Raw genomic sequence first — 24,975 nt, 5'->3', positions numbered from 1 at the left:
GCTTAGGAAGTGTCTGGGTGGATAATATACTGCACTGAGCTGTCGTCTAGCTACTGCAAACCGAGGCGGATAGTTACTGGAAAAAAATATCCTCTCCTAAAAATGATGAGGAGTATTTATACAAGTCCACTGCAGAATTAAAAAAAGATGACTGCACCGTGGTTCGATATAGCAATCTCGTTTAATTTTTTTTAAAAGAATTAACTGTAACTGATCAGTTTATTTTAAGGTGGAAATATAAAATGTGCAAAAAAAAAAATGTATAACCACAAAGCAGTGTTAGGTGTCTAACTTTATAAACTAAAAAGCACATTGCAAAATGGATGTTCATGCAACAAGAAGTTTTATAGTTGTATCATAACACACCAGTGTATGGGAGGGACAGTTCCTAAAGGAACACTATCGTGTCAGGAACACAAACACGTATGGCTGACACTATGATGGTAAAACCACTATTTAAGTTTCTGGCTTCATTCTCTTTACATTAAGAAGATGTTTTTACTCACCTGGAAAACGTCACTGCTGGCCCTGCCTCTCACTCCGTGGCTGAGATGATCAAATTTGACGATCTCAGCCAATCCAATGCTTTTCCATAGAGCATTAAGAAGCTATTACGCAGCGCCAATCAGCATGTCCTGATTCAGTTGTGCAGGAATGACCCAGGAAGCACCTCTAGTGGACATCTGAGTGACTGCCACTAAAGGAGTTATAGGCCTCAATGCAAATACTGCCTTTTCTCTGAAACGACAGTGTTTACATTAAAAACCCTGCAGGGACAGGCTAGACACGAGAACAACTATATTAACCTGTGACTATAGTGTCCTTTTAATTATTGTAAACTATTAAACTAAACTGTAAATATTGGGCTAAAATGACAGTGTTTAGAAATATTCTCCACCACAGCTAGTTTAACCCCTTAAGGACACATGACATGTGTGACATGTCAGGATTCCCTTTTATTCCAGAAGTTTGGTCCTTAAGGGGTTAAGTGTTTTTTTTTTTTACAAAATCTCTGTCTATCTTTGTCTGTTTCTGATATATGAAATGATTTTAAAATACATGTTTTGTGTGAGCGCACACTGTGAAAAAATGTAATTGTAACTGAACAAACATAAATTTGCCCCCAGTCCTAAAGTAGTTACAAGCTAAACTCCGAGCACAGTTGGTCAGGCACAGAATATTTAGCAAAATCTCAATAGTTTTGTTTTTCGATTTTAAAAATGTAGCACAAACGCGGTCTAGGAAACACCCTGCTGCTACGACCACTCCTTGAAGTAACACTATAGTCACCTAAACAACTTCAGCAGTGTTAGTGTATAGATCATGCCTCTCAGGTTTCACTGCTCAATTTTCTGCCATTTAGGAGTTAAATCACTTTGTTTCAGTTTATGCAGCCCTAGCCACACCTCCCCTGGCTATGATTGACAGAGCCTGCATGAAAAAAAAACTGGTTTCATTTTCAAACTGATGTAATTTACCTTAAACAATTATATCTCTCTTTCTCTGTAAGTTGAACTTTAAAGGGACACTCCACGGACCCAGACCACTTCTGGCCATTGGAGTGGTCTGGGTGCCAACTCCCACCACCCATAACCCTGCAAGTGTAATTATTGCAGTTTTTATAAACTGCAATAATTACCTTGCAGGATTAAGTCCTTCTCTAGTGGCTGTCTATCAGACAGCCACTAGAGGGACCTCCGTTTTCTTAGAACACGAAAAAGTGTTTTAAACGACGCTGGCTGTCCTCACACTATGCATAAGGACCTCCAGCGTCGCCGGAATTCCCATAGGAAAGCATTGATTAATGCTTTCCTATGGAGAGGTCTATGGGCGCGGGCATTGCTGTGCATGCGCATAAGTGGAGTAGACGGAGCCTGACCCAGCACCGAGGGACATCGGCGCTGGATTCAGGTAAGTCACTGAAGTGGTTTTAACCCCTTCAGCAACATGGGATGGGGGTTGGGAGGGAGAGGGGCATTGCAGGGCCCTGCAGTGCCAGGAAAATTTATGTTTTCCTGGCACTGGAGAGTCCCTTCAATCACATACAGGAGGCTCTTGAAGGGTCTAGCAAGCTATTAACATAATGTAAATTAAACAGAACTTGCAATAATGGAAAGATAAACTTTAGATGACTCTTTACAGGAAGTGTTTAGGAAGCCTGTGCAAGTCACATGCATGGAGGTGTCACTAGAGCTATATAAATGGAGAGATTTAACTCCTAAATGACAGAGAATTGAGCAGTGAGACTGCAGGGACACGATCTATACATCAAAAATGCTTCATTAAGCTAAAGTTGTTTTGGTGACTATAGTGTCCCTTTAACACATGAGTTTGACCTGTCAAGGGCCCCTCTCTAGGGTATGTGGCTATGTTCTAGAACTGAATGAACTACAGTTTGTAGTAGGGATGATGGTGCAGCCTCTCCCCAACACCTTTTTTCTCTCTATATATTTTGACATAAAACTGGAGGTTTCCCCAGCACCTAAATCCCACCTACCCAACTCGGGATTTTGTGATGAGGAATTTTGCTGTAAGGATCATGTTGTGAAAGATAAGTGTTTCCTCTAGGATGTCCAGCAGTCAATCCGAATGTTATTGCATTAACATTATCAATATGCAGTTGGAATAAAGCCTACTCATTCCAATCTCCAGGGTGTGATTTAAAAATGATTCACTGCTGGTGTGCTTGTAGAAATTACTTAGGGTGAAACATTGATTATGATTGAATGTTAAAGTATTTAGGAAAGAGGTTTAAATTGGCTTCAATCTGAAGTGTCTCCCCACTACCTCTGATGCACCCTTTCCTGGTTTATTCAATGCTATTCTTCCATGGAGTTTTCTGAAAAAGCACATAAATGAGACGAGCTAAACAAACACAATTATCACAAGTAATGAGAGAAACAGAATCCCATGCACACTTCATGCTGTCTCCCACCATCCTGTTCACAGCCAGGGGACACTTAGCTAGCGCAGAGCAAAGGAAGCAGATGTTGAGCCAAGGACCGGCGGAGCAGTGAAGGGATTAGCCAACGCTGTACGGCTGCCTCTAGACCACGCAAAGCTAGTCTGGCGTTAAAAAAAATAAATAAACTAAGCTCCTTAGACTGTCAATCAAATAATTTGCCCATCTTACCCTGGGTTTTAAGAGTGTGCCAGGCAGAAAGTTGGTAGTAACCGTCTGATGTCACACCTGGCGGGATATAGCCCGGCCGCACCGGGAGAGTCACTTCCCCAAGGGAGGCAACACTGGCAATGGTGATGTCACCGCTGGGCGGGGGTTTCCCTACATTACCAGCAACAGATAAAACATAAAGAAACAGATAGACAGGCAAACAAAATAAACAAAGTCATGGAGGGATAGCATTGAGGGAGCGGGTTGGGTAGGAGGAAATCTCTGCTCATCTTGGCTATGAGAGAATGACGATTGACATGATGTGACTGTCTACCCAGTGTAAGAGGAGACTACCTCTAGCCTTGTCTTTTTTTTTTATTTTTCCCATTTTAGGCTGTATCATTTTTGGATTTTTCTGCCTCCTTGTCATGTCCTTCCCCTTTGACGTCTAAAATGGCTACCGTACGTGTCTCACTCTTTCCCTAACAAATAAGAAGCCTCACACCAAGTAATACATTCGTCACTCTCATTTCTTTTACAGCAGAAAATAGCAGCTTACTTAGTTAGTGCTCTGCAGGGAACATAAGACACCAGTATTTTACTTCAGTGGTGCTGATAAAATTATAGTTTCCTATTGAGCTTTGGAATCAAGCCTTGTAAACCTGGCATTATAAATATCCCACAATAGACAGAAATGTAGGACCTAGAACCGTAAGCCCCAGCAGTTCACTTCCGTAATAATATACAATAACAGATCTCTCTTTTAGAACAATGTACGAGTTTGAGGGGAAAGTGTAACTGTCATATTTAATATTATAGTGCTTTTCAATTCACAAACCAAAAGTAGCTATTACTCATGAGAATCCTTTTATTATTATTATTATTATTATTTATTTTTTTTTAATCTAACCAATTTTTATCAATGTTTCAAGTTCAATGATTTCACTCTTACCATCATTTAAAAAAAAAAAGGAAAATCTGAAAAAGGCACAGATAAGTCATTTCACGCAAAATGAAGTGTTTTTTTATTCACTCGTACAATTACATGATCATGAAAATTATGCATGTGCCTTTTCAGAATTTTCCTTATTGGTGAGGCTTCAAAAATAGTCCTTCTTTGAACATGACAGCTGCACTTTAATTGTATGCATGATACCAATTATTTGAACGCGTTAAATGGTTTTGTGTGGCCATATTTTTACAATTTTATTCCTTTGTTTACTAGAGGGAAAATGAAATGGAGTAGGTTTTTAGCAGCTCATTGCGGGGAAATACTTTCTAGTCTGACAATAATTCTCTATATCACAGAGAATATTCTGCAAACTAACAGAAATATAAAGGTTTTTGGCAACGTTACTACTGCCCACCATAATGATATTCTCTATAATCGTGCTCCAAGGTTTTAGACTGATGACCCAGCCTATATCGGTAACCATGGCCTTGTCAACCTCTTTAATTTTGACATTTGGGGCACTTGTTATGGCTAATGAAACATTCTTTCACGAATCCGTCTATGCTCTCTGACCACACATGAATTAAACCACAGTAATCACGTGAGACTTTTTCAGTAGTGAAAAAGACAATTCAATCATATTCACAGTGTTAAAGTGCTGAAACAGACACTAGCAACCAAATGCTCATAGATGATTATTTCGGAAAAATACCCAGCAAAAAAATCAACATCCATGAACGCAAAACTGCATTACCCAAACTTCCATAACTTTCCACCAACTTGAAGAGTTCTCGACCAGCTACAGAACTCATGTCTCTGGTACCCAGCTCTCTTATGATAACCCAGAATTTGATAAGGTCGAGAATCATACCAACAGATAAACCACAATCTGACCATGAATATCTTGCAAGCCCCTATAACACACGACAAACTTTTAGGTTTTTTTCCTGCAGACTCGGTGGTAAACCTTATGGCGCAAATGAGTATACAAAGTATACAGTATAAAGTATACGAGAACATATAAACACATAATGATCTGTAAAAAAAAATTCTACAGAAAACATTGTTTAGAACCTTGTCAAAGCATCTAGGAAGAATAATGCACCAAACTCCAACTTTTCATTGGAATAGTAGGCACAAAAGCTAGAAACTCTATTAATATTAGTGACTAAATGCAGCCATTTCAAATCATCCATGTTCAGAGCAAATATTAATATATCCTTAGATAACCTCAAAGCCATTAGCAATTTGAATATAGACATGGCCTCACAGTGCTTTAGTATTGTAGGGAATTAAAGCGAATATATGGAACAGAATATTAAACATGTATCAATCACCATGGAAACCAATGGATCTTTCCTGCTAATTGTCCCAACGTTGGCATAAATATGACCCTTACCCTCTCGGTAACACTCAGAAAAGGTTGGGACAATTCTGCGAGTTTACTGTGATCTCGAACTTTCCACTCATACATGCAACACCTTAATAACGCCAAACACCCTCCAAAACTTACAGCTAATCTTCTTATAAATACGCTGAGATTTATTATGCTGATGAATTAACAATGTAACCTATTTTAAAATCCCCTCTAGCCACAAATTCAAATATATTCTTTGTGTGAAACGCGTTGCCAGCGTTGTGGCCTCAACATTCATTTTCATCCCTCTGCTGGGGTAAAACATCCTAATTATCATTTTTTTTTGTCTCCTCAACAATCGCTGTATCTGACACGGTCCCATCTCTCCTCTGAGTATTAATGTTCACAGACATGCAGTAATGGGAAGATGTTAAATTGTTAGCGTCAGAAAATAAAAGATGAGGAAGAATGTCACGGAAGCTGCTTTCTGAAAAGGTTCAGCTGCTCATTAAGTTATTCCTTCAAGAAGTATTACAGGGAAGCAACGTAGTCTAAAGGAATATAGGGCTCACAGCTGTCTGAATATTCCTCTGAAAAAGCCACCCTGCAAACATTACATTCTCGCAATTATTCCTTCCTGTCTCAAGAATACGCTTTCTGTCATTTATTATATTTTTGCGTTTATTCTCCAAATATATGGCAGATTCATACTTTATTTTTTAGGGTAAAAATATTATATTACCCCTGAACTCACAACACATTTTGTGTGTCCACCTGCACATAGACAACGACAATTTAAAAGCGTACTAACAAGAAAATATATTCAATTTGTAATTTTTTTTTATTTTTTTATTTAAGACAACCTACAATTATAGCTAGCGGTTTGAAGAGAACCTATAGCTAAATAAAATTGATGTAAATTACTCAAAGCATAAATCTTGTTACTATGTTGTGTGAACTTTTTGAAAAGTCGTTGGTGGTTTAAGATACATATATTTATTTTATTCTATACAATACAGAATGCATTACAAAGATTTTGAAAGGTAGAAAATGGGGACATTGAGTGCATGCTTGGAGATATTGACTAATATAGGCCTCAGTTTCATATTGTTGGATAAACGTTTCAAATTATTTAATATTTTGGAAAATATTTTCATATATTATAGATTATCTTTTTTTTTTTTCCCCACATACGATATTTTTTAATATATTAAAAAAATATTTCAAACAAATCTTATATAAATATATTAAATAAATCGAAAAGCTTATCCAGTATTAAATTGATGTGATATTTAGATATATATTATAATCTGTGATTACAAATCTTAAAATTGTTGACTTTCTTTTTTTTTTTTTAACTTAACACAACATATGGGCAGGTGTATGCGCTCTTGATACTATTTTTTTTTTCTTTTTTTTTTTTTTTTGTAACTGGTCCATTTTGATCTTTGTTGTCCGTGTGGTCACTGGAGAAGTTATTGGCCACATTGCTAATCAGCATTAATTGCCAAAAAGCCCAAGCAGCCTGTCGACTTGACAACACAAACACAAACTAGGAAGCCTGAGTTCCTTGCAGGCACAATGCTGCATTCAATATCTCAAGCAATGTCCAAGGTGAAGCAGAGAGTCTTATTGGGAGGGACGGAAATGGGAAGGAAAGGGCGATATCTTTGGCATGCTTAGTGGGAAGGAAGTGGGGAGAACTCACCGTAAGCAGAGTCACTTTCACCCTCTGAGCTGCCCGAAGCTGTTACAAGATCTGCAAAAGATGAGAGGAAGCCAATAATCAGGATGAAAAAAAACATACAGTATTCAAATAGGGAACTAATAATCACATTCAGAAAGAAGGCCTGGGTTCATTGCCACCATTCCTGAAACTGTTTTACTGAATCGCAGGAATCACAGAGGAAGGAAGACCTCTTTCTTTTGTGAATTTACACAGTCAAAAAAAAGAGACTTAATCAGTAAGCCAGGAATCAGAAATTTAGTAAACTGAGACTGAAAATCAGCAGATTAGGAGATTTTCCATTTATCCTAGGCTCCCTCCAGTGTTTGCAATACCCTAGTCATTATACCACAATTTGCAGTGTAGTGAATAACCCTGTAACACTTAACGGAACACTATTGCATTAGGAGAACTAACATGCCCTGTATTGTAAGCTTTGCAGTTTCTAAAAAACAACTCTGTTTGACATTGCAGGGTTAAAAGGACAGGACCACTGCACCCACATCATTCCTTTAATGGAGTGGTCTTGGTGATTGTAGTGTCCATTTAACATAATTAAAGCCATGAATTTAAAATGGTGTTAATAATAATCTGGTCTAATGGGGACAGTTTAATAGTAAAGACATTTTGTTTACTGTACAGCTAATTTTTGAAAAACTCAGTCACCTAAAACGCAGACTGATTTTAAAAGCAAAATGTCAAACATAACTACAGAAAATGGACTTTGCAATCCATGCTTGTAAAAAAAAAAAAAATCTGCGACAGGAAATAAAATCTCTGTTAGTAGGTACACCAAAATATTCATGAAAATAAGACTGCGTTGGTAAAAAGCAATCCCACACATCACATACATTTTTTACTTTATCGAACTTTCAATGTGTTCAGCTCTCCTTCACTGAGACTCAAACTTTCAAGGCAGCATATATAATCACTTAAAATTTGGATGATCGCAAGTTATTTAATAAGGAAATATAATCCATACAAATAGAGTAAAAATGTATCAGAAGACACGGGCATACTAATTTAAGACACTGATGTCACATGGTTTATGAACACAGTATCGCGAAACAGTAGCTGTACCGCTGGGGTTCCACTTAAAGAGTTATACAAGTCCATTAAGATCAGGAGGTGCCAGTACTAGACTAATTACTAGAGGGGAAAAGCACATAACACCAACAAGCTTCTCAGAAAAATAGTTTTATTACACAAACTAGAAAACAAGATCAAAGCATTGCTCATACAAGGTATTGTCATTACAGCTTGTGTACGTAAAAAATATATTGAAATATATGTATGGGTCTATATTTGTATATATTTTTTTAACTGAAACATCTCTCTGTCTTAACCAGATCATGATGCAGTGAGAATTTCTTTATTAGCTCAGCCATGTGTGCATTACAAGCAAAGGACAATTTTTTAAGCTTGGCTAGATGTGCCTAGCTAAGCCGCTGCCTTCCTGGAAGGCTTAAACATAGGTCCTACTTTCTACGGAAAGCAAGAATCTGTTGGTTGTAACAGGTCAGACTTACTAGGCTGGAACCATGAACAGTAGGAGGGGCTGCTTGTAAGCCTTTGTGATCAATGCTTGAATTGTTTGTTTTTTCATTCTGCCTTGGTGGACCTTGTTACGTGGGCTGGCTGGGGCTAAGATAGTAGTATTGGTGGCAGTCTCTCGAAAAACCCTTTTCTGTTAAAATTTTTAAATTTTCTGAGCTCTTTAAAATAAATGCCATGAGCATTGCTTGTTTTTTTTTTTTTTTCATAATTTTGCGCACATATTGCCATGGTTTAGTTATCTATTGCCTTGCTGGATCCCCCGGCACACCTACAGGTTTAGACTTACCCTGGCAGCTTCCCCACTGCTTTGACTGCTCAACATCCTGTTCGTATCCGTTTCTAGAGGGAAAACAAACAATGGCTTCAGGAATAGTATCGTAAGCAGTAGTAGTTACATGAAACCACTTCCCAATAGGAGCCATTCAAGGATTTTGGCAGTAATCAATATTACCTATCAGCCACCCAGTTGAACGGTGTGCAAGTTAAAATTGTTTTAATTCTTTCTTGATTAATTTTGTACATAAGCTTTTTTGTCAATGCTGTTAACTAGGTAATCCATATTTAAATTGTAAATTAGCTTGGGGACCTAAATAAATTATTATTTTTAAATAAAACACTAAAATTATAAGATCCCTCCCTTAATTAGTGGAGTGTCTACTTTGTGTCCTTGCCTAGTGGTAACGAACCTCTGGACTAAGCACTTGCTTGCGTTCTCCAGCTCTAATCCGTATGTAGGCAAATTTATATATTTTTTAGAATATTATTCATTTTTAAGCAGTTTCCACACTTAGTGTTTTAATTAGTATCTGAAGGGACTTGGTTAGAGTCTTAACCCTTTCGTCAAATTATAAGACCGCTGGGTGAATCTCAGATCTTGAAATCTATGTTGCCCTCCCAGTACACTGTACGGAGCAGTCTGTCTCTGCCAACATGACACAATTTCCTGCCTTACCTGATTTCACTCTTGTAACTGGTACAAGTTCCTGACTTCAGCCACACACAGTAAGGATCCCTGGATGCCAAACAACTTCTACAAAAGAAAAAAACAACCAAAAAGTAAGAACAAGCAGCAACGATGATTGTAAGACAAGCTCAGACATTAACCAGTGTGGTCACTAATGAGCATATTCCCTGCGCTACGAATCATGGCAGAATTTGGTGCGTTCATCACTTCAAAGTATTGAATTGGACACTGGCCTTCTATGTGGTAAAGGGAGCGTTTTATTGGAAGAAATAAAGATTGTTTTATTCAGCTGGCGTCCTGCTGTTTTTACTATCATCAAAGTCCTGTGCTGTGGACTACATGCTGGAGAAGTTAGAGCAGACTTTTACTGCTCTTCCCTTGTGAGTTTTATTCCATTTTCTTGGTTGATTTACATAGTTTTATACAGTATTATGCTATGTTTCTCTTCTTTTTTATGTACCATATCTCCTATTTGGAATAACCGAATGCCATTTATTCTGAGACATATTTTCCTGTTGTAAGTTATCTTTATTTTTAATCACTATTCACCTGCAATTTTGCAAATTTGTTATATTGAGTGTGATTATATTGGATAGACACTCCTTTTTGCACTATTTCGATGCACTAATTTGCACTTTAAATTTTTAAAGGTACAGCGCACCTTTCTATCTATATTCTTTGTATGGTGTTTTTTTGAGCTTGTGCACTTTTAGGTGCTGCTCTACCTTTATTTTTAATATTTGCACTAATATTTTAGCGCCTACATTGCTTGTTTGTTTTTTAATCATGGCAGAATGCCAGAGATTTGTGGCCTGTGCCCACTGTGTGCATTTGGCAAGCACACAGACCTGAGCCCACCATTGTTCCTTGGCTCCTGTCGTTTTCCCAAGGCACCTCGATGTGATGATACTGGCACAGTGTGCTCACATAAAAGAGCCTGATTATAATTTCCTGCCCTCTCTCGACAATTAGAAAGTTGGTGGGCAACCTGAGTCCCCTTTATCCTGCATGAAATGGTATTGTGTGACTCTTAAAGTGGCTGACTGTAGTAGGATATTCAAGCTTTCAAATTATCCCATTGGGGGTCTGTGTGTGGAGCTCTGTGTTTGAGGGGCATGCAGAGAATGAATGAGACTGTGCAAATTAAAAATAGCTTTGTTCTCTAGATGTGTACATGGGATGTGAGTTTATTAATGAGATTAGTATTGAGCTGGATATGTTAGCTGGGAAAAATCCTTTTTTTTTTCTTATGCCCATTCTGAAGCTAACAGCAAATAAAATGTGTAGAAAATTGAATACATTAAAACAGCAGACTTCATTGTTTCCTAATCTTATTATTTAGGACAGTATTATGGAACCAGCGGAAGCTGTTGGTATCTCCTGTATGGTGGTTGGAATTTATAGTGCATACAGATTCATGGTTGGAATGTCTATATAGATTAATAAAAACTCGATATTGCTGGTTAACTCTTCCTTACTACACTGTCACTATAAGCATGAGACGATGGACTTGAGAAGGACCAAACGTAAACTAATTCAAGTACTCTCACAAATGCAGGGTTTACATGGTGCAAGCAACAGCACAGAGGTTTTGAATATTCGTAGGTTGATGTGCATATTTTTAGATGAGAAGCAGTACAGATAAAGGGTAAGGAAGTAATTAAGGATATCATTTTGTTTGTACTGTGTATAACTTTTTTAATATAGGAATTTGGGGGGGGAAGAGAATTCCACTCTAAGTGGTTCTTTGATAGGACACTCTAGGCTCCATAACCACTTCATCTCATTGAAGTGGATATGATGCCTGACATCCCCTCACACTGCCCTATGGTTCAGTGTTAAGTACTTCTCGAACGATTTAATACTAAATAAGGGTTCCTCGGTGCCCGCAGTCCGGCCTCTCTCAGCTGCCTGGACTCATGCTTCTGCATTAGTCCGAACAGCAATGGGTACAATGGGTAACAGTGAGTGGCTGCCTGCACTCGGCATATCACACTGTGAGTGTTACTCTGCTTTAGCCATATGTTCTCTGGGGAGCAGACTGTAGGCAGCTGGGGACATACAGCATTAAATTGTTAGAACATTTTTAAAAAGTGGTTATGGTTCCAGTGTTTCATATAAAAAATTACATTCTGTTTGTTTCTAATTACGTTTCCTTGATGTTCGCTCTTTTGAATGTCAAAGTGCGCTAGACCTTACCTCCTACACGTGCTGTATGATTCACATCGGCTGAGCGGCACCCTGATGATACAACTCGAGAAGGCGACGAACAGGCCATGGTTTTCCCGGTCAAGCTGCAATCCCAGAATTCTCCTGTCCTCCCTTTTCACATTGCACCTAAAGTCCATAACATAGCTATGACATTACACAATCACATGGGTGTGTGTGTGTATGTATGTATGTGTATATAAAGGCAGTAGGAGTGCACAGGGCTTTCTCTCCCAACATAAACACATTCCTAAATATCCAAAAAATAGACATATACACACTCCACACTCTCTGCAAGATGCACGTAAAATAGCCAATGAATGAATAACAAAATTAGCTTGCTGGCTGCTTACAGGGCTTCAGCTTTTTGTTAAGCTTTTTGGTTCCCCAAACAAAGCACAATTCGATCATCAGACAGAGATTGAGTCCACTTAACAACACTGTAGCTTTTTGCCATGCTTCTGTAACTGCATGTAGCTATTTCCTCTGCCCTGCCAAAGTAACTACTCCTTTTGTAGAAAAAAATTAAATGAACATTCAGTCTTATCTCTTACTCGATCCATTCATTACCAGTCATCAGCGCATTTTGTTTACTTGAATGTGATCGTTTACTGTGACACAAAGTTAAACTTCACAGTGCCTACTGACTCAACAGGTTCTAGTCAGCAAAGATTAGGGGGGCAACCCCAACAGTGATCAGTCTCTATGACAACAACCAAAGCATGACAAGCGCTGGTTTTCAGTAATCCGTAATCCGTAACAAGACCAAAAGCACACGTCACACCCTTGAAGTCAGTAGCCTGATTTCAGCACACGTAACCCAGCCACTTTGAATTTTGCCACACATACACCAGCTAGTGCAGACGCCCTGTGTTTTAGAAGTCAGCCTGGAGATAAATATCAACATATGGTTAGTAAAATGAGAACATTCTTAGGAATAATGTGTCTTGGCTACAAGGTCAGATGATGATCCTCTATCCTTAGTTTTCTCCAATATTAATAACTGTACAATTGAACTATTAAAGTGTTGCACTTACTTGGCTGGGTTGTAAGCATTAATCTCTTCAAGTAGGAGAGTCTCTACTGTTGAATTCTCTGTTGTACTAGACAGGACTTTTAGCACCTTTCCATCTTCCGAGCCCAGAAACAAGACTGTGTAGTTTGCAGTGGGTCCAGCAGAGTTGTCAGCAGCTATCTGGGTCAGTTTGAACCTAGGGCAAAAAAGGAAATGGGTAGAATAAATAATCTATGTACGTCAACAAGTACTTTTGCAACACTTTATATTTATCTATTCCCCCGCGCATTTCACCGTTCACAAGAAAATGCTCCACTTTCTTAAAAAAACTGTTTCCAGAGCACTGGTGTCAGATTTTCAAAATTGACAAACTTGCACTTTTTTCTGTCCCTGTAAATACAAGATCAATGCGCTTCCTTTTCAAAGTACAGTTATACATTTAAATTCAATGCCACTGGAGAATTCCTTCCCCAGAGACCGATCTGAAAGAATTCATTAGCAAAGCAATGACAGCCATTCAGCTGTAAATAAAGTAAAGTCAGTGAAATCCGCAAGTGGGCGGCTGAAAGCAAGTTCTCCCTGGTACGTTTATTGTGCTGTAGATATTATAGGAAGAAATAATGTTTAATATAGGGGACGTTTAAAGGGACACTATAGTCACCAGAACAACTACAGCTTAATGTAGCTGTTCTGGTGAGTATAATAGCTCCCTTCAGGCATTTTCATGCAAACACTGCCTTTTCAGAGAAAGCCTCTAGGGACACCTCCTTGAGGCCACTCCTCAGATGGCCACTGGAGGTGCTTCCTGGCTCAGGGCTGCACAGTAAGCAGCACTGCCGTTCAGCGTCCCCACGCACTGCATAGAGACGCTGAATTTTTCTCTTTGACATGCATTGATTCAATGCATCTCTATGAGGAGGTCCTGATTGGCCAAAACGGCATTTGTCCCCGCCCCGTGCCGATTGTAGCCAAATCTAATGCTTTCGCTATGAGGAAGCATTGGATTGGCTAAAAATTGGCCATTTTGATTATGTCACAAAAGGGTGCGGAGCCAGTGCCGAAAGATCCACGAGGCGCTGGAAATAGGGTGAGTTTTAAACTGTTATAGGGGGGCAAGCCACCTAAATGGTGGGTTTAGCACTATAGGGTCAGGAATACAGGTTTGATGTCATGTCAGTTGGTCTGTACCTGCTGGTTGTTTTGGTGAACCACGGCGATTCAGTAATGGAGGGCACTGCCTCGTCCAGGAGAGGATAAGATTTAATAAAGGACAGCGTTTCGTCTGGTAATTCATTGGATGTCTTGTAGGATGCAGCCTTCCCAACACCAGCACAGCAGCCAGGTCTGAAAGAGTGAGACAGGGGCTCAGCTTCTCATATCTTACAAGCTGGACCTTGACAGTGATATAGGCATCATTTACCTAGGGGTTGGGACTTTGTCTTCTGGAATCGGGGTCCAAGCAGATTCAGTGGTCTTTTGCTCCTTAAATCTTCCATTAAACACCTTCTCAATATCATCCATGTAGAAAGCGCAGACCCCAGAACCAGTGATGCTGTTTAGAGCAAGATAAAAGGAAGAAAATAAGACTAAACCAGTGGTCCTTAACATTGTTTTTTAATATATATATATATATATATATATATATATATATATATATATATATATATATATAGGGAACCAAATAATGTACTTGATTAACTGGGTAACCCACAGTATGATTTCAGCATCGTATTCATTATAATGAAATATAATAATTACTAAAATAAATGCTGAAAAATGCCTTCATTAAAATGTCCCTGGCGTCAACGAGTTCTTTATAGCAATGAGAAAGGCATTGTCACTACAATAGCCAATTTACTGTGGGCAGTTGCCTGCGACCTGATAAATATAATGTGCCCGAGGCATGAAAATAACACAGGGACTCTTATTTTAGGTTGCGATCCAGGGGCCAACCCACTGGAGTAAAAACATTTGACTATTTGTGAATAGGATAAGCATGGAGAAGACAATAAACGAGATAGCCCATGTTATGGCGTAGACCCCCATCTTTAGGCTGCCCCAAATTTCATACCTCTCAGTCTTTGCATGTGTGCCCTTAACATCTAGCCATTCATGTTACTAATGTGATGCCGAGAGCTTACAATCTATTTTTTTTCCTTTCAAACCAGAGCAGAGAAAATATATTTTTTCAAAGATTAAAAAAAAAAAAAAAAAAGCAATGGCTTATTAAACAAAATTTGTTCCAATTAAACTGTAGTGTCTGAGACTAGACAGGCTATGAAGAGAAATCTTACATATAGGCTTACTGCTCATTGGTTGGAATAGTATGGACAATTCCCTGTTTAATAAGCTATACCCACTGCCGTGAGAAGCATTCGTACAGACTGTTTTATTTCTGAACGTTCTAAAGCTCCCAAGCCATTCTCTCCATCCTTGAATGTGATTCATACAGTTTAGAGCACACTAAACTCGACTCCAGTGTTGTTGTGTAATATATTGCCCCCCATTACCTCCACATTGCTTTATAACTTGTAATTTATTGCCCTATCTTTATTAAGTTTTGTCTGCCAGCAATACATTTCCCCGTGAACTTTCTCAAGCACTATGTTTCCATTTCATGAGCCCCGCTGGGCCTGGCTAGGCCACGCTGCTTACCTAATGCTTTAATAGGTGCTGTAATGTTTTATTTTTTCTCTCTGTCCATCATATTTTTTTTTTTCTTTCTCCTGTATGTGCTGCAATTACTACTGGTTCCATTTGCGTTCATTTCCCCGTGTAAGTGTCTGGTTGCTCAACTGGAACGTTATAGCCCAACAGGGAATAGACTTCTATAGATGTAACTCAACCACAAACCGTAATGTCAGGTGTTTGAGGAAATGCTGGATGTATTACTAGGTGATGTTGTTCCGTGTTGATAGGGTACTTAAAGGGTGGTAGATTTAGCAAACAGTTTTCCCATACCAGATTGAAAATTACAAATGCGGTGTACAAAATGAGGTCAAATAAAAACTTCAAAATGAAGTAAGGAGGTCAGTTGTCATGGCTTTAATAAATGTAATGAGCAAAACTAACTAGTGAAGTTAATTTATTAAATGCTGCGAGGAAGCGGGATTCATTGCTCTTTAAAAATGCAACTTTGTAAATAAACAATTGATACATGTTTGGACATTTCTTTCTCTCTAAAGCAGCTGTGCACATAATTCAAGGTGCATTTTGTATATTTTTTTAAAGACCCGTATATCATGCTATGCACATCAATTATAGAAGTGAAAACGCTAAAACAATCCACCCTGATAAGTTTGCTAACATAGCCATCCCAACCCCCCCTTTAAAACTAATTGTGTAGATAATGGATTTACAGAGAAACCTGTAAGCAAACAATTCAAGTTAAATCAGAGGGTACAGAATGTACAGGTATGGCAGGGATAGCTGGGTGCCAACTGCCCATGATGCCATTGAGTGTGTGGAAGATTTATTTATACATAGACACAAATGTACGAAAATGGTTACAAGAATTGACATGGGCTCTGCCAACATAAAGAAGCCTCACCTGTTAGTCTGGGTGCCAAATACCCCAATTACTGCAGGACGGTTATTGATGGTTAAGATATCCGTGATTGAGTGGAGGACATCAAAGTAAAAGAAGGAATCCCCTGGCACAGAGCAGTTCAGCCGCGCTTTCAGGAATGAAGTCCAGTATTTTTCCAGGACCCGGGGAGAGCCCCCCATGTCGTTCTTACACACACGAGCCACTCGAGAGAAGGTCACCTAGCAAAAAAGTATGGAATTGGTAGATTTTACCTTACCACCAGTCCCTTACATGTTCTCACAGCAATTTCCTTTGACACAATATCTGCTTTTCTATGGGCAACCAGCTCATCACACATCAAGTCGCCATCTTCCAACTCTTCTGAAAGGCCAATCCATGAATGTACTATTATCTAGAAAGGTTAATCTTGCTGTAACAACTATGTTTCCTCCCCTCCAACCTCAGATTCCAATACTAATATTCTGCTATACTCTATTTATTTACGGTGCACACACATTTGTGGAGCTCATGCAACAACATGGCCACTTGCAAGGGTTAAACACTATCCCCATAAGAATCTCTAGATAGAACAAGTAAGAATTATATTGTAAGTGCTAACAGTTCCAGATACTGATTACTTTCTATCTGATTGTGCACAACCTTGCTTTGCCATTTCCCTGTTAACTACCCAAGTGCAGATAGCCAGGCTGGCCTTTGACGGATGGGAGATGATCGGATAAACTACTCCCACCTCTCTCATCATTTTCTATTTCTTTTTTTTTTTTTATCAGCACAGCTCAGGAATTGGCTGCACAGTGGAAAATCATAATCCGTTTGTAGTTTATTAGTGAACTGAAGCAGGAGGTGGATGAGAGATAAAGGCGATCTCTGAATGTGATGTAGCACGCGTGCTTCCTTCACTCTGAGGCACTCTTGGAGTATTCTGTAATGGTCGATATACCGGGGGGTGGAGGGGGTAACGGGCTTCTGTTTAACCTCCCTACATCCCTGTATGGTGCCTCAATCTATCAGTCCCTCATTTCCAGTGCCATCTTTAGCATGAGCTGGAACTTGAGAAAAATAAATGTATTACCACCTCCCTTCTACACTCTCTGTTTTCTCCATCTTCTAAATTTTGCACTAAAAGAAAAATGAAGAGGTGGGCCGTGGGAGTAGAATCTTGCATTAGTCCCTGGCAAGAAGAATGTGCCTTGAACCATACCCTTACTGGACATTTTATGGGTGCAATAAGGGGACCCCAATTATGTTTGCTGGGTGGGCAATGTTTTAATCTACGATTTGGTCTTCCTTATTTAAAATTTTGTAATATTGGTGGCAAGTTGTTTTTGTTGTTTCCCCCCTGCCAACTCAAGCCAATTGAAATGTTTTCCAGCACATCCCAACCATGGCAGCCTAGCAATGTCGGATACACTTGCAGCTGCCCCTGCAGTACGATCAGGTTTTTAAGGAAGGTGTGACTATTATGGGAAGACTGACTACAGGAGGCTAGCATATATATGGGTTGTGGGCTGCAAACTCACTATATTCTTTAGTTGTCAGAGTACTGCAGGAGTGAGGCAGCAGGTGGGTTTGTGCAGAGTATTTTTTTAAACTAGCATTGGATGAGTTTGCACATGGGCTAGTGGCTTTTCAATTTCAGTGGTCTCCAAGCCTGTACTGGCTTATAGGGATATCCCCCAGTAGACTGTGCTATCAGGGGCTGATGGGGCTACCAGATTGTGGTAAATATGTACGCTATTTCGGGAGGGGTTTACAAGTGATCATGACATTAATAAAACACTCTGGATCTCAGCGATAGCAATGAGGTCAGGGGGACACTAGGCCTACGAATTTGATGGAAATCTCTGTGAATGCTCTGTCATGTTGTGCATGAATACATCATATTGATGGAGCTCTCTGGGATATATGATGGTGCATCTCATAACTCCTGCAGTATTCATCTGTCAAAGCCATACATTGCATGCTCCACATGACTAAAACCATCCGTACTGACATCTGAGAGTTCCATGCACACAAAAAAGCCATTTGTTTTTACTTGCTCCCTAGGTCAATTGTTACCAGCCTCCCCCTGGTGACTGTGCAATAGGACAACCAAGCAGAAGACTGAATCACGGGGCAGGTGGGTCAACTCATGATTTCCCTATAATTATATAGTATCCCATTGCTCTAACCATTCACCATTCCATCACTCCCTCCGTTCCCTCCCTGATACAACAGTGTTTCTTACCTTTCCCAGCGTTGTGTATTCCATCGATATTTCACGGAAAAAGAAATAAACATAACTTCCGAATTCCACGGCATGGATAAAGTGAGGCTCTGTGAAGGTGAATTCAGCAGATTTTAGTTGTTCCAACATGTGTAAAGCCTATTTCTCAATATTCATCAGGATGTGCATAATCTTATCTTCCCGATTGGCTAATCTTTTTACATATCTACTTTACACCTACCGCATTGGTAAAGGATGGAGACAGATAAGCCATGTCCTGTGCGCAACCAGCGTTATAAGTTTTAGATAGATCGTGATGCAGTAATGTGTTATATCTCGGTTCTGTCATATTGCTGCTGTTTGCGTAATAAAGTTTTTTTTTCAAAAAAAAAAAGCAGTGAAGTCCAACATGTACATGCTTAGGGCTTCTCCTGTAACTTTGCTTGGGAGAGCCCTGATTGGCTGTTAGCAGCCACTGTTCACTTTCTGTGATTGTGACCAACATGTGTGTGTGCATTTTCCTACCTCCCAACTTTGGAGGCTTTTTTGACCAGGGCAGGGGCTGGACAGTCATCTTGCATCACTTACATTGCCCAAAATGGGCAGGCCTGCCTACAGACTGGGCATGTCAGCCTGGTGTGAAGGCACCCAAGAATACACAGAATACAATGCAGAAAAAACATCTGAATCCCTCTCTGCACAGTCCATGTACTTCTAATGTGGGAGAGAACCCTGAAAAAGGGGACTGCCCGTCTAAATGGGATCTATTGGGAGGTGTAACAAAAAAAATCACCTGAATTTAGCCTGCAGTAAATTTCATACAAGGTTTTTCTTAGGGTGGCAAATCAACTTTAATAAACTTTCTATAGGTAAGCTATTGTACTGTCCAATCAGCATTCTCACCTCGAAGCCACTTGGAGTCGTATTTTACAGTCCTGAGAACAGGATTCTCCCCTAGACTGCGATATATAACAGCGTCGCTGGCTTGAAAATCTGCCACAGTCGCAGAATACAGATTCCCACCTACAGCAATAGAAAGGAGAACATCATTTGAGCTGCGAGGTATACAATCCAAGCAGTGAACGTTTCCCTAAGGAGTTTATTCACCACATTCTGTGGGTTGACAAGTAACATGCATTATTTACTCTGCAATATTTGTACCGAAAAAACAAGAACAAAACTCAAACATTCCAATTTACAGAAATCACATCAATGATTGTGAAGATATTTTGATTTGCAGTTATTGGCAGGCCGAGGAGATTTACTTCTTCTATTTTCCAACCGTAACGGCGTATTTTTGCAGCGATTACTATAACCATATTCCAAACATCACAACATCGTTAAGGAAAATATTTGGATCAAAAACCTCTTTTTATAGGAGTGATGACTGTGCTGACTTTGATAATATTTTTTTAGGATACATCCTGGAAGTATATTGGGCAGATGTGCAGATTCAACAACTGTTTGTGATTTAAAGGAGAGAAATTTAGTGAAATTTTTATTTCCTATTTCTTACAACAGTAAACCGGGTAATGAGTCTCAAAATTGATTTTGTGTAACTAATGATCCTGTTTACATTAAATGCCTCTTTTCATGCTCAGTATTTTGATGGCAAACCATTGTTGTTGTTTTTTTCCGACAAAGCAGTGATAGCGCACCATCAGAACGACACACGGGAACTGGAAATTTATATTCTATTTTATAAGCTTACATCTTACTGTGAAAATTCTACTGGATGCACTCAGAAAAGTAAATACAGGCACAGCCTTATGGTTTGCTTGCCTGTAAAGAAGGCCGTTTGCAGTTGGATTAAATCCAATATTTTTAAATCACAGGCCTGCTGATGCCAAGTCTAATCTGCTTGCAAGGCATTTCTCAGCTACAAAATGGGGTTAGAGGCAATGATACTATTGCCATAGGGCTTGGTAAGAAATAAATGAATTTAAACCCTCCCCCAGTCTCCTTAAGAAAAATTCAATCACGCTTCTAGCACAGACCCTATTCAGAATAAAGTGCCTGTTAGTGAATGCAGTACGCGATGAAAATATTGGCAGCTAATGCAATGTAATAGTGGCTCATTAGCAGATTAGGGCATTTACATACTGGAATTAATCATTTTAGCAATTTGTAAATAATAAATCTGGGGAAAAAAAATAAAGTGAAAAAAAAATAAAACAACAAAGCAAGCAGCAAACAACCCATCTATGCATAATATGAAGAATAATCACCGGCTTCTGGGAACTATCTATCATGCAGCTAAAGAGAGGATTTATCATATTAATCTCCCCCCACGGCGGCCTGGTGTAAAGGCGAGTGACGGCCCGAAGCCCTCAGCTGGGTCATTGTGATCGGTAAGCAAGCGAGCATCTGGTCTAAACATAGAGCAAAAAATTGCTAAAATGATGACTAGTTTGGTGGATGTGTTTTCAGAGGCTGCTACTGCCGCTCAGGGGAGGCGGCAGTGAATGGGATTCAACTGCAAATAGGGGGCGGTATATTGGCGCGCCCCTCTCAAAGAGCCGCTAGAGTCTAATAGCCAAACCCGTATTTTTGTAGGTCTTATATATATCCACACTGCTTCCTTTACTGCTTTATCCACCAGGTATCTATTACCCTTTCTATATCACTGTTAGCCATTACTGCTTCCACTGGTAGACTATTCCAGGTATCTACTACTCTTTCTACATCACACTGAATGTTTACTACTTCCTCTGGTAGACTATTCCAGGTATCTACTGCCCTTTCCATATCACTGTTAGCCATTACTGCTTCCACTGGTAGACTATTCCAGCTATCTAGAACCTTTCTGTATGATGGTTATAATTTACTATTTGCTCTTGAAGGCAATGCTAAGTATCTACTACCCTTTTTGCAAAGTACTATATTGTCATGTTACTGCTTATTCTTCCACCTTTATTACCATACTTTTTCTTTTTGGGTGCCCCATTACATGTCCACAGTGGACTATCAAGTGAAGAAAATAACCCAAACAAACCAGTAGCAGCAATCAGTTCCCTCCCATCCAGTGACCACAGCTGGTCAGTTCCCTCCCATCCAGTAACCACAGCTGGTCAGTTCCTTCCCATCCAGTAACCGCAGCCGGTCAGTTCCCTCCCATCCAGTAACCGCAACCAGTCAGTTCCCTCCAATTCAGTGACCACAGCTGGTCAGTTCCCTCCCATCCAGTAACCGCAACCAGTCAGTTCCCTCCCATCCAGTGACCACAGCCGGTCAGATCCCTCCCATCCAGTGACCACAACCAGTCAGTTCCCTCCCATCCATTGATCACAGCCGGTCAGATCCCTCCCATCAAGTGACCACAGCTGGTCAGTTCCGGCCCATCCAGTAACCGCAAACAGTCAGATCTCTCCCATCCAGTAACCGCAACCAGTCAGTTCCCTCCCATCCAGTGACCATAGCCGGTCAGATCCCTCCAGTCCAGTGACCATAGCCGGTCAGATCCCTCCAATCCAGTGACCACAGCTGGTCAGTTCCCTCCCATCCAGTGACCACAGCTGGTTACTTCTCTCCCACCCAGTAAAGTCATTTAATTTAGCAGTTATTGAATATTAAAAAGAAACCCTGCTGATCCAGGCAATAAAGTGTGTTTGGGTGAGTTAAAAAATGTTTTAGGATGATGCTTCACTCTACCTGCAATTTATCTTCCCACACTCACACTGTCCCTCTCCACCTTCCCTTAGTTACCTTGCCCTTCTCCATCTTCCCTCACTCACCCTATCTCATCCACCTTCCCTCACTCATACTGCACCCCTGCTCCTCTCCCTTGACATGTTCTCTCATCACACAGGTACTTTGTCCTCCCATGTCAGCCCTTGTGCAGTGACCAGGTTATGGAAGACGCTCTGATAAACATAATAAAATGAGTTGTATACATACAGTCGTGCATTATGCACTGTGTATTATCTGACGCTCACATGATGAACAAACTGTCCTAATAAATATAACAACATAATGTTCTGTACTCAGAGTGGCTTTTATAGATTACAATCCATTCTCTCCATCCAGTTAGCATGCTGTACAATAAGCCGCAGATTATAGATCGCCAAGTCTAATAAAAATTTATATTTATAACGTTTATTGTGTCATCTGGTGCTACTAGAAAAGAATGGAAAATAGAGCTGGCCCAGACACTGTGGACATGTTATATGAGGTGAGACAAGGAGTGGACTGTAGCGGAGTTACTAAATTAGCTGTCAGGCTCCCAATAAGACATGTTTATGGACTGCAGTTTTTTGGGGGTGAATTGTGCATTTTATAAGGTGCATCCATAGAGATTTCCTGTAAGCAAGTACCTGAATTTTAGATCAGTGTTTCATGCTGTAAGCTTTTTGTGCTTAGCATCACTCTAGGGTTTGAGAGAGTTGTGACCTAAACATCTGTATTGCCAATGATCGCTTTACTGCTATAGAATATTGTAAGATCTTAACCCCTTAAGGACACATGACATGTGTGACATGTCATGATTCCCTTTTATTCCAGAAGTTTGGTCCTTAAGGGGTTAAAGGTTCACACAGTCTCCCTACACATTTTCTGAAAAAGGATCTAAATAAAGGATCTAATAAAAGGTCTGTTAATTGCCAGATAGAATCTGCACCAGCCTCCCGTGTGTGGTTAATGTTCAATCAACAGAGCATTTAACAGGAGATGAGAATACGGTTTGAAAATAAAACACTTTTTTCCATGAAAGCGGTGTGGGTAGCACTGCAGAGAAATTAGCAGTGAGACTGCAGGGACCTGATCAAACACCAAAACCGATTCTTTAAGCTAAAGTTTTTAACCCCTTAAGGACCAAACTTCTGGAATAAAAGGGAATTATGACGTGTCAGACATGTCATGTGTCCTTAAGGGGTTAAAGTGCTTAGAATGTACCTTCAACATTACATCTGTTCATTTGCTAGCAATTCTCCTGCATTATGTATACAGTATCATTGTTTTACATTTGCTGACAGATACATTTTATATTGTGAATAATTATACAATGACCCTTTTATTCTCACCGGTACCTATCTATGCATGTTATTTGTTTACACGTGGCATGTACAGGTATGGTTAAATTGGTGAGTAAAGGATTGATACAAGATTTTACCTAAATCATAAACCCATATACTCAGTCCAGAGTATAACCAGGGTCTCGTAGCACATCTACAACTGCATTAAATGGGGGTAAAAAAGTATCTGTTGATTTTACTAAGCAGGCGCTGTGCAGTGAAGGATTACGGAGGATTACTGCCCTGCTCGGGACTAATCCCAATTAATTCATGCTGCCTCTTTATTGCTTAAAAACTTCTTTGTGCTTCTGGTGTACGAATCCCAGAAAATCGCAGACACGTCTTGCGCGTGTTGTTTATTTTGTTATATATTTCCTCCCCTGATTTCTTTGCTAACTGAGGATGAAAAAAGAGGAATTTCCTCTGATCGCTTTCTTGTGATAAAGAAAACTGATTGACAACATTGGAAGTAAGCCTTTTTGTTTTTTGTTATAATATGGATATGTAGATTCATATTGAAATTGAAGTGTCATCTCTGCACTTAAAGGGACACTTCAAACCCCTAAAGCACTTTAGTGGTAGTTGTGTAGTGTGTGTCCTTTTTTTTTTTTTATGTATAAAAAGTGCAGATTTTAGTACAAATTGGAGCTTTTAAAAATTAACATTGGCTGTCAATCACACAAACAATCCTGTTACTTCCTGTTGTTAAACACAAGAGGCAGCAACTGCCAAGAGCACCTGCGTTGCAAAGACTTCTCATTGAGCTGCATTAGCAAGTCTGTGATTGGACAGCCACAGAAAGTCTGGGCGGGGAAGAAGAGGAGGGCCTGAAAAGGTTTCTGGCAAGACATTTGCAGCTTTATCAAGGTGTTTTAGATATAGCCCAATGAAACCATACATAATTAAATGCAGGTATGTTTTCATTGGGGGGTTATCAAGTGAACAGTGATTTTATTTATTTTTCATTTGGGATGTGGAGTGTTCCCTTTACAGTGTTTTTTCAATACTATATATTTGCACCCCCATGTTTATTCTTCCTATATTGTTTTGGGCAGTGTACTTGGTGGGAAGGACATTGGTGGTAGCAATTTTATTTTGCATCATGTATTGATATGCTGTTTCTTCTTCTGTATATTAGCTTATTTACAGCCAGAGGGACAAAAATGTGTTATAAAATATTTATGGCTATCTTACCAGCAAAGAGAGCCACGTTGGCTTGCTTGGCATCAAATGGACATCGAGCCTGGCCATTAAAATCTTCTCCTTCTTGATCCAGAGTTTTGATCTAGAGAAATAAATCATAGAATTAGTTTGCCTGT

The 24,975-nt window shown here is 39.6% G+C and overlaps 1 protein-coding gene across 3 annotated transcripts in view; it reads right to left on the bottom strand.

The window, feature by feature from the left end:
* SEMA6C (semaphorin 6C) overlaps positions 1 to 24,975 on the bottom strand; it is a 150,189-nt gene that overhangs the window by 8,329 nt on the left and 116,885 nt on the right. For 2 of the 3 annotated variants that reach the window (XM_063439853.1, XM_063439852.1), the window contains 12 exons: positions 24,851 to 24,941; positions 19,551 to 19,670; positions 18,669 to 18,757; positions 16,442 to 16,659; positions 14,312 to 14,443; positions 14,080 to 14,235; positions 12,914 to 13,087; positions 11,868 to 12,005; positions 9,657 to 9,734; positions 8,991 to 9,043; positions 7,130 to 7,180; positions 3,134 to 3,283 (listed from right to left, as the gene is read on the bottom strand). In XM_063439853.1, coding sequence (XP_063295923.1) covers positions 3,134 to 3,283; positions 7,130 to 7,180; positions 8,991 to 9,043; positions 9,657 to 9,734; positions 11,868 to 12,005; positions 12,914 to 13,087; positions 14,080 to 14,235; positions 14,312 to 14,443; positions 16,442 to 16,659; positions 18,669 to 18,757; positions 19,551 to 19,670; positions 24,851 to 24,941 — 1,450 coding nt within the window. The remainder of the gene's footprint in view (positions 1 to 3,133; positions 3,284 to 7,129; positions 7,181 to 8,990; positions 9,044 to 9,656; positions 9,735 to 11,867; positions 12,006 to 12,913; positions 13,088 to 14,079; positions 14,236 to 14,311; positions 14,444 to 16,441; positions 16,660 to 18,668; positions 18,758 to 19,550; positions 19,671 to 24,850; positions 24,942 to 24,975) is intronic. The other variant, XM_063439854.1, reaches the window with a different exon arrangement.

The sequence above is a fragment of the Pelobates fuscus genome, chromosome 13 (assembly GCF_036172605.1).
Source record: "Pelobates fuscus isolate aPelFus1 chromosome 13, aPelFus1.pri, whole genome shotgun sequence".
Classification (NCBI taxonomy): Eukaryota; Metazoa; Chordata; class Amphibia; order Anura; family Pelobatidae; genus Pelobates; species Pelobates fuscus.
The sequence above is the reverse complement of the archived record's forward strand: the minus strand, read 5'-3'. Positions and strand labels throughout refer to the sequence as shown.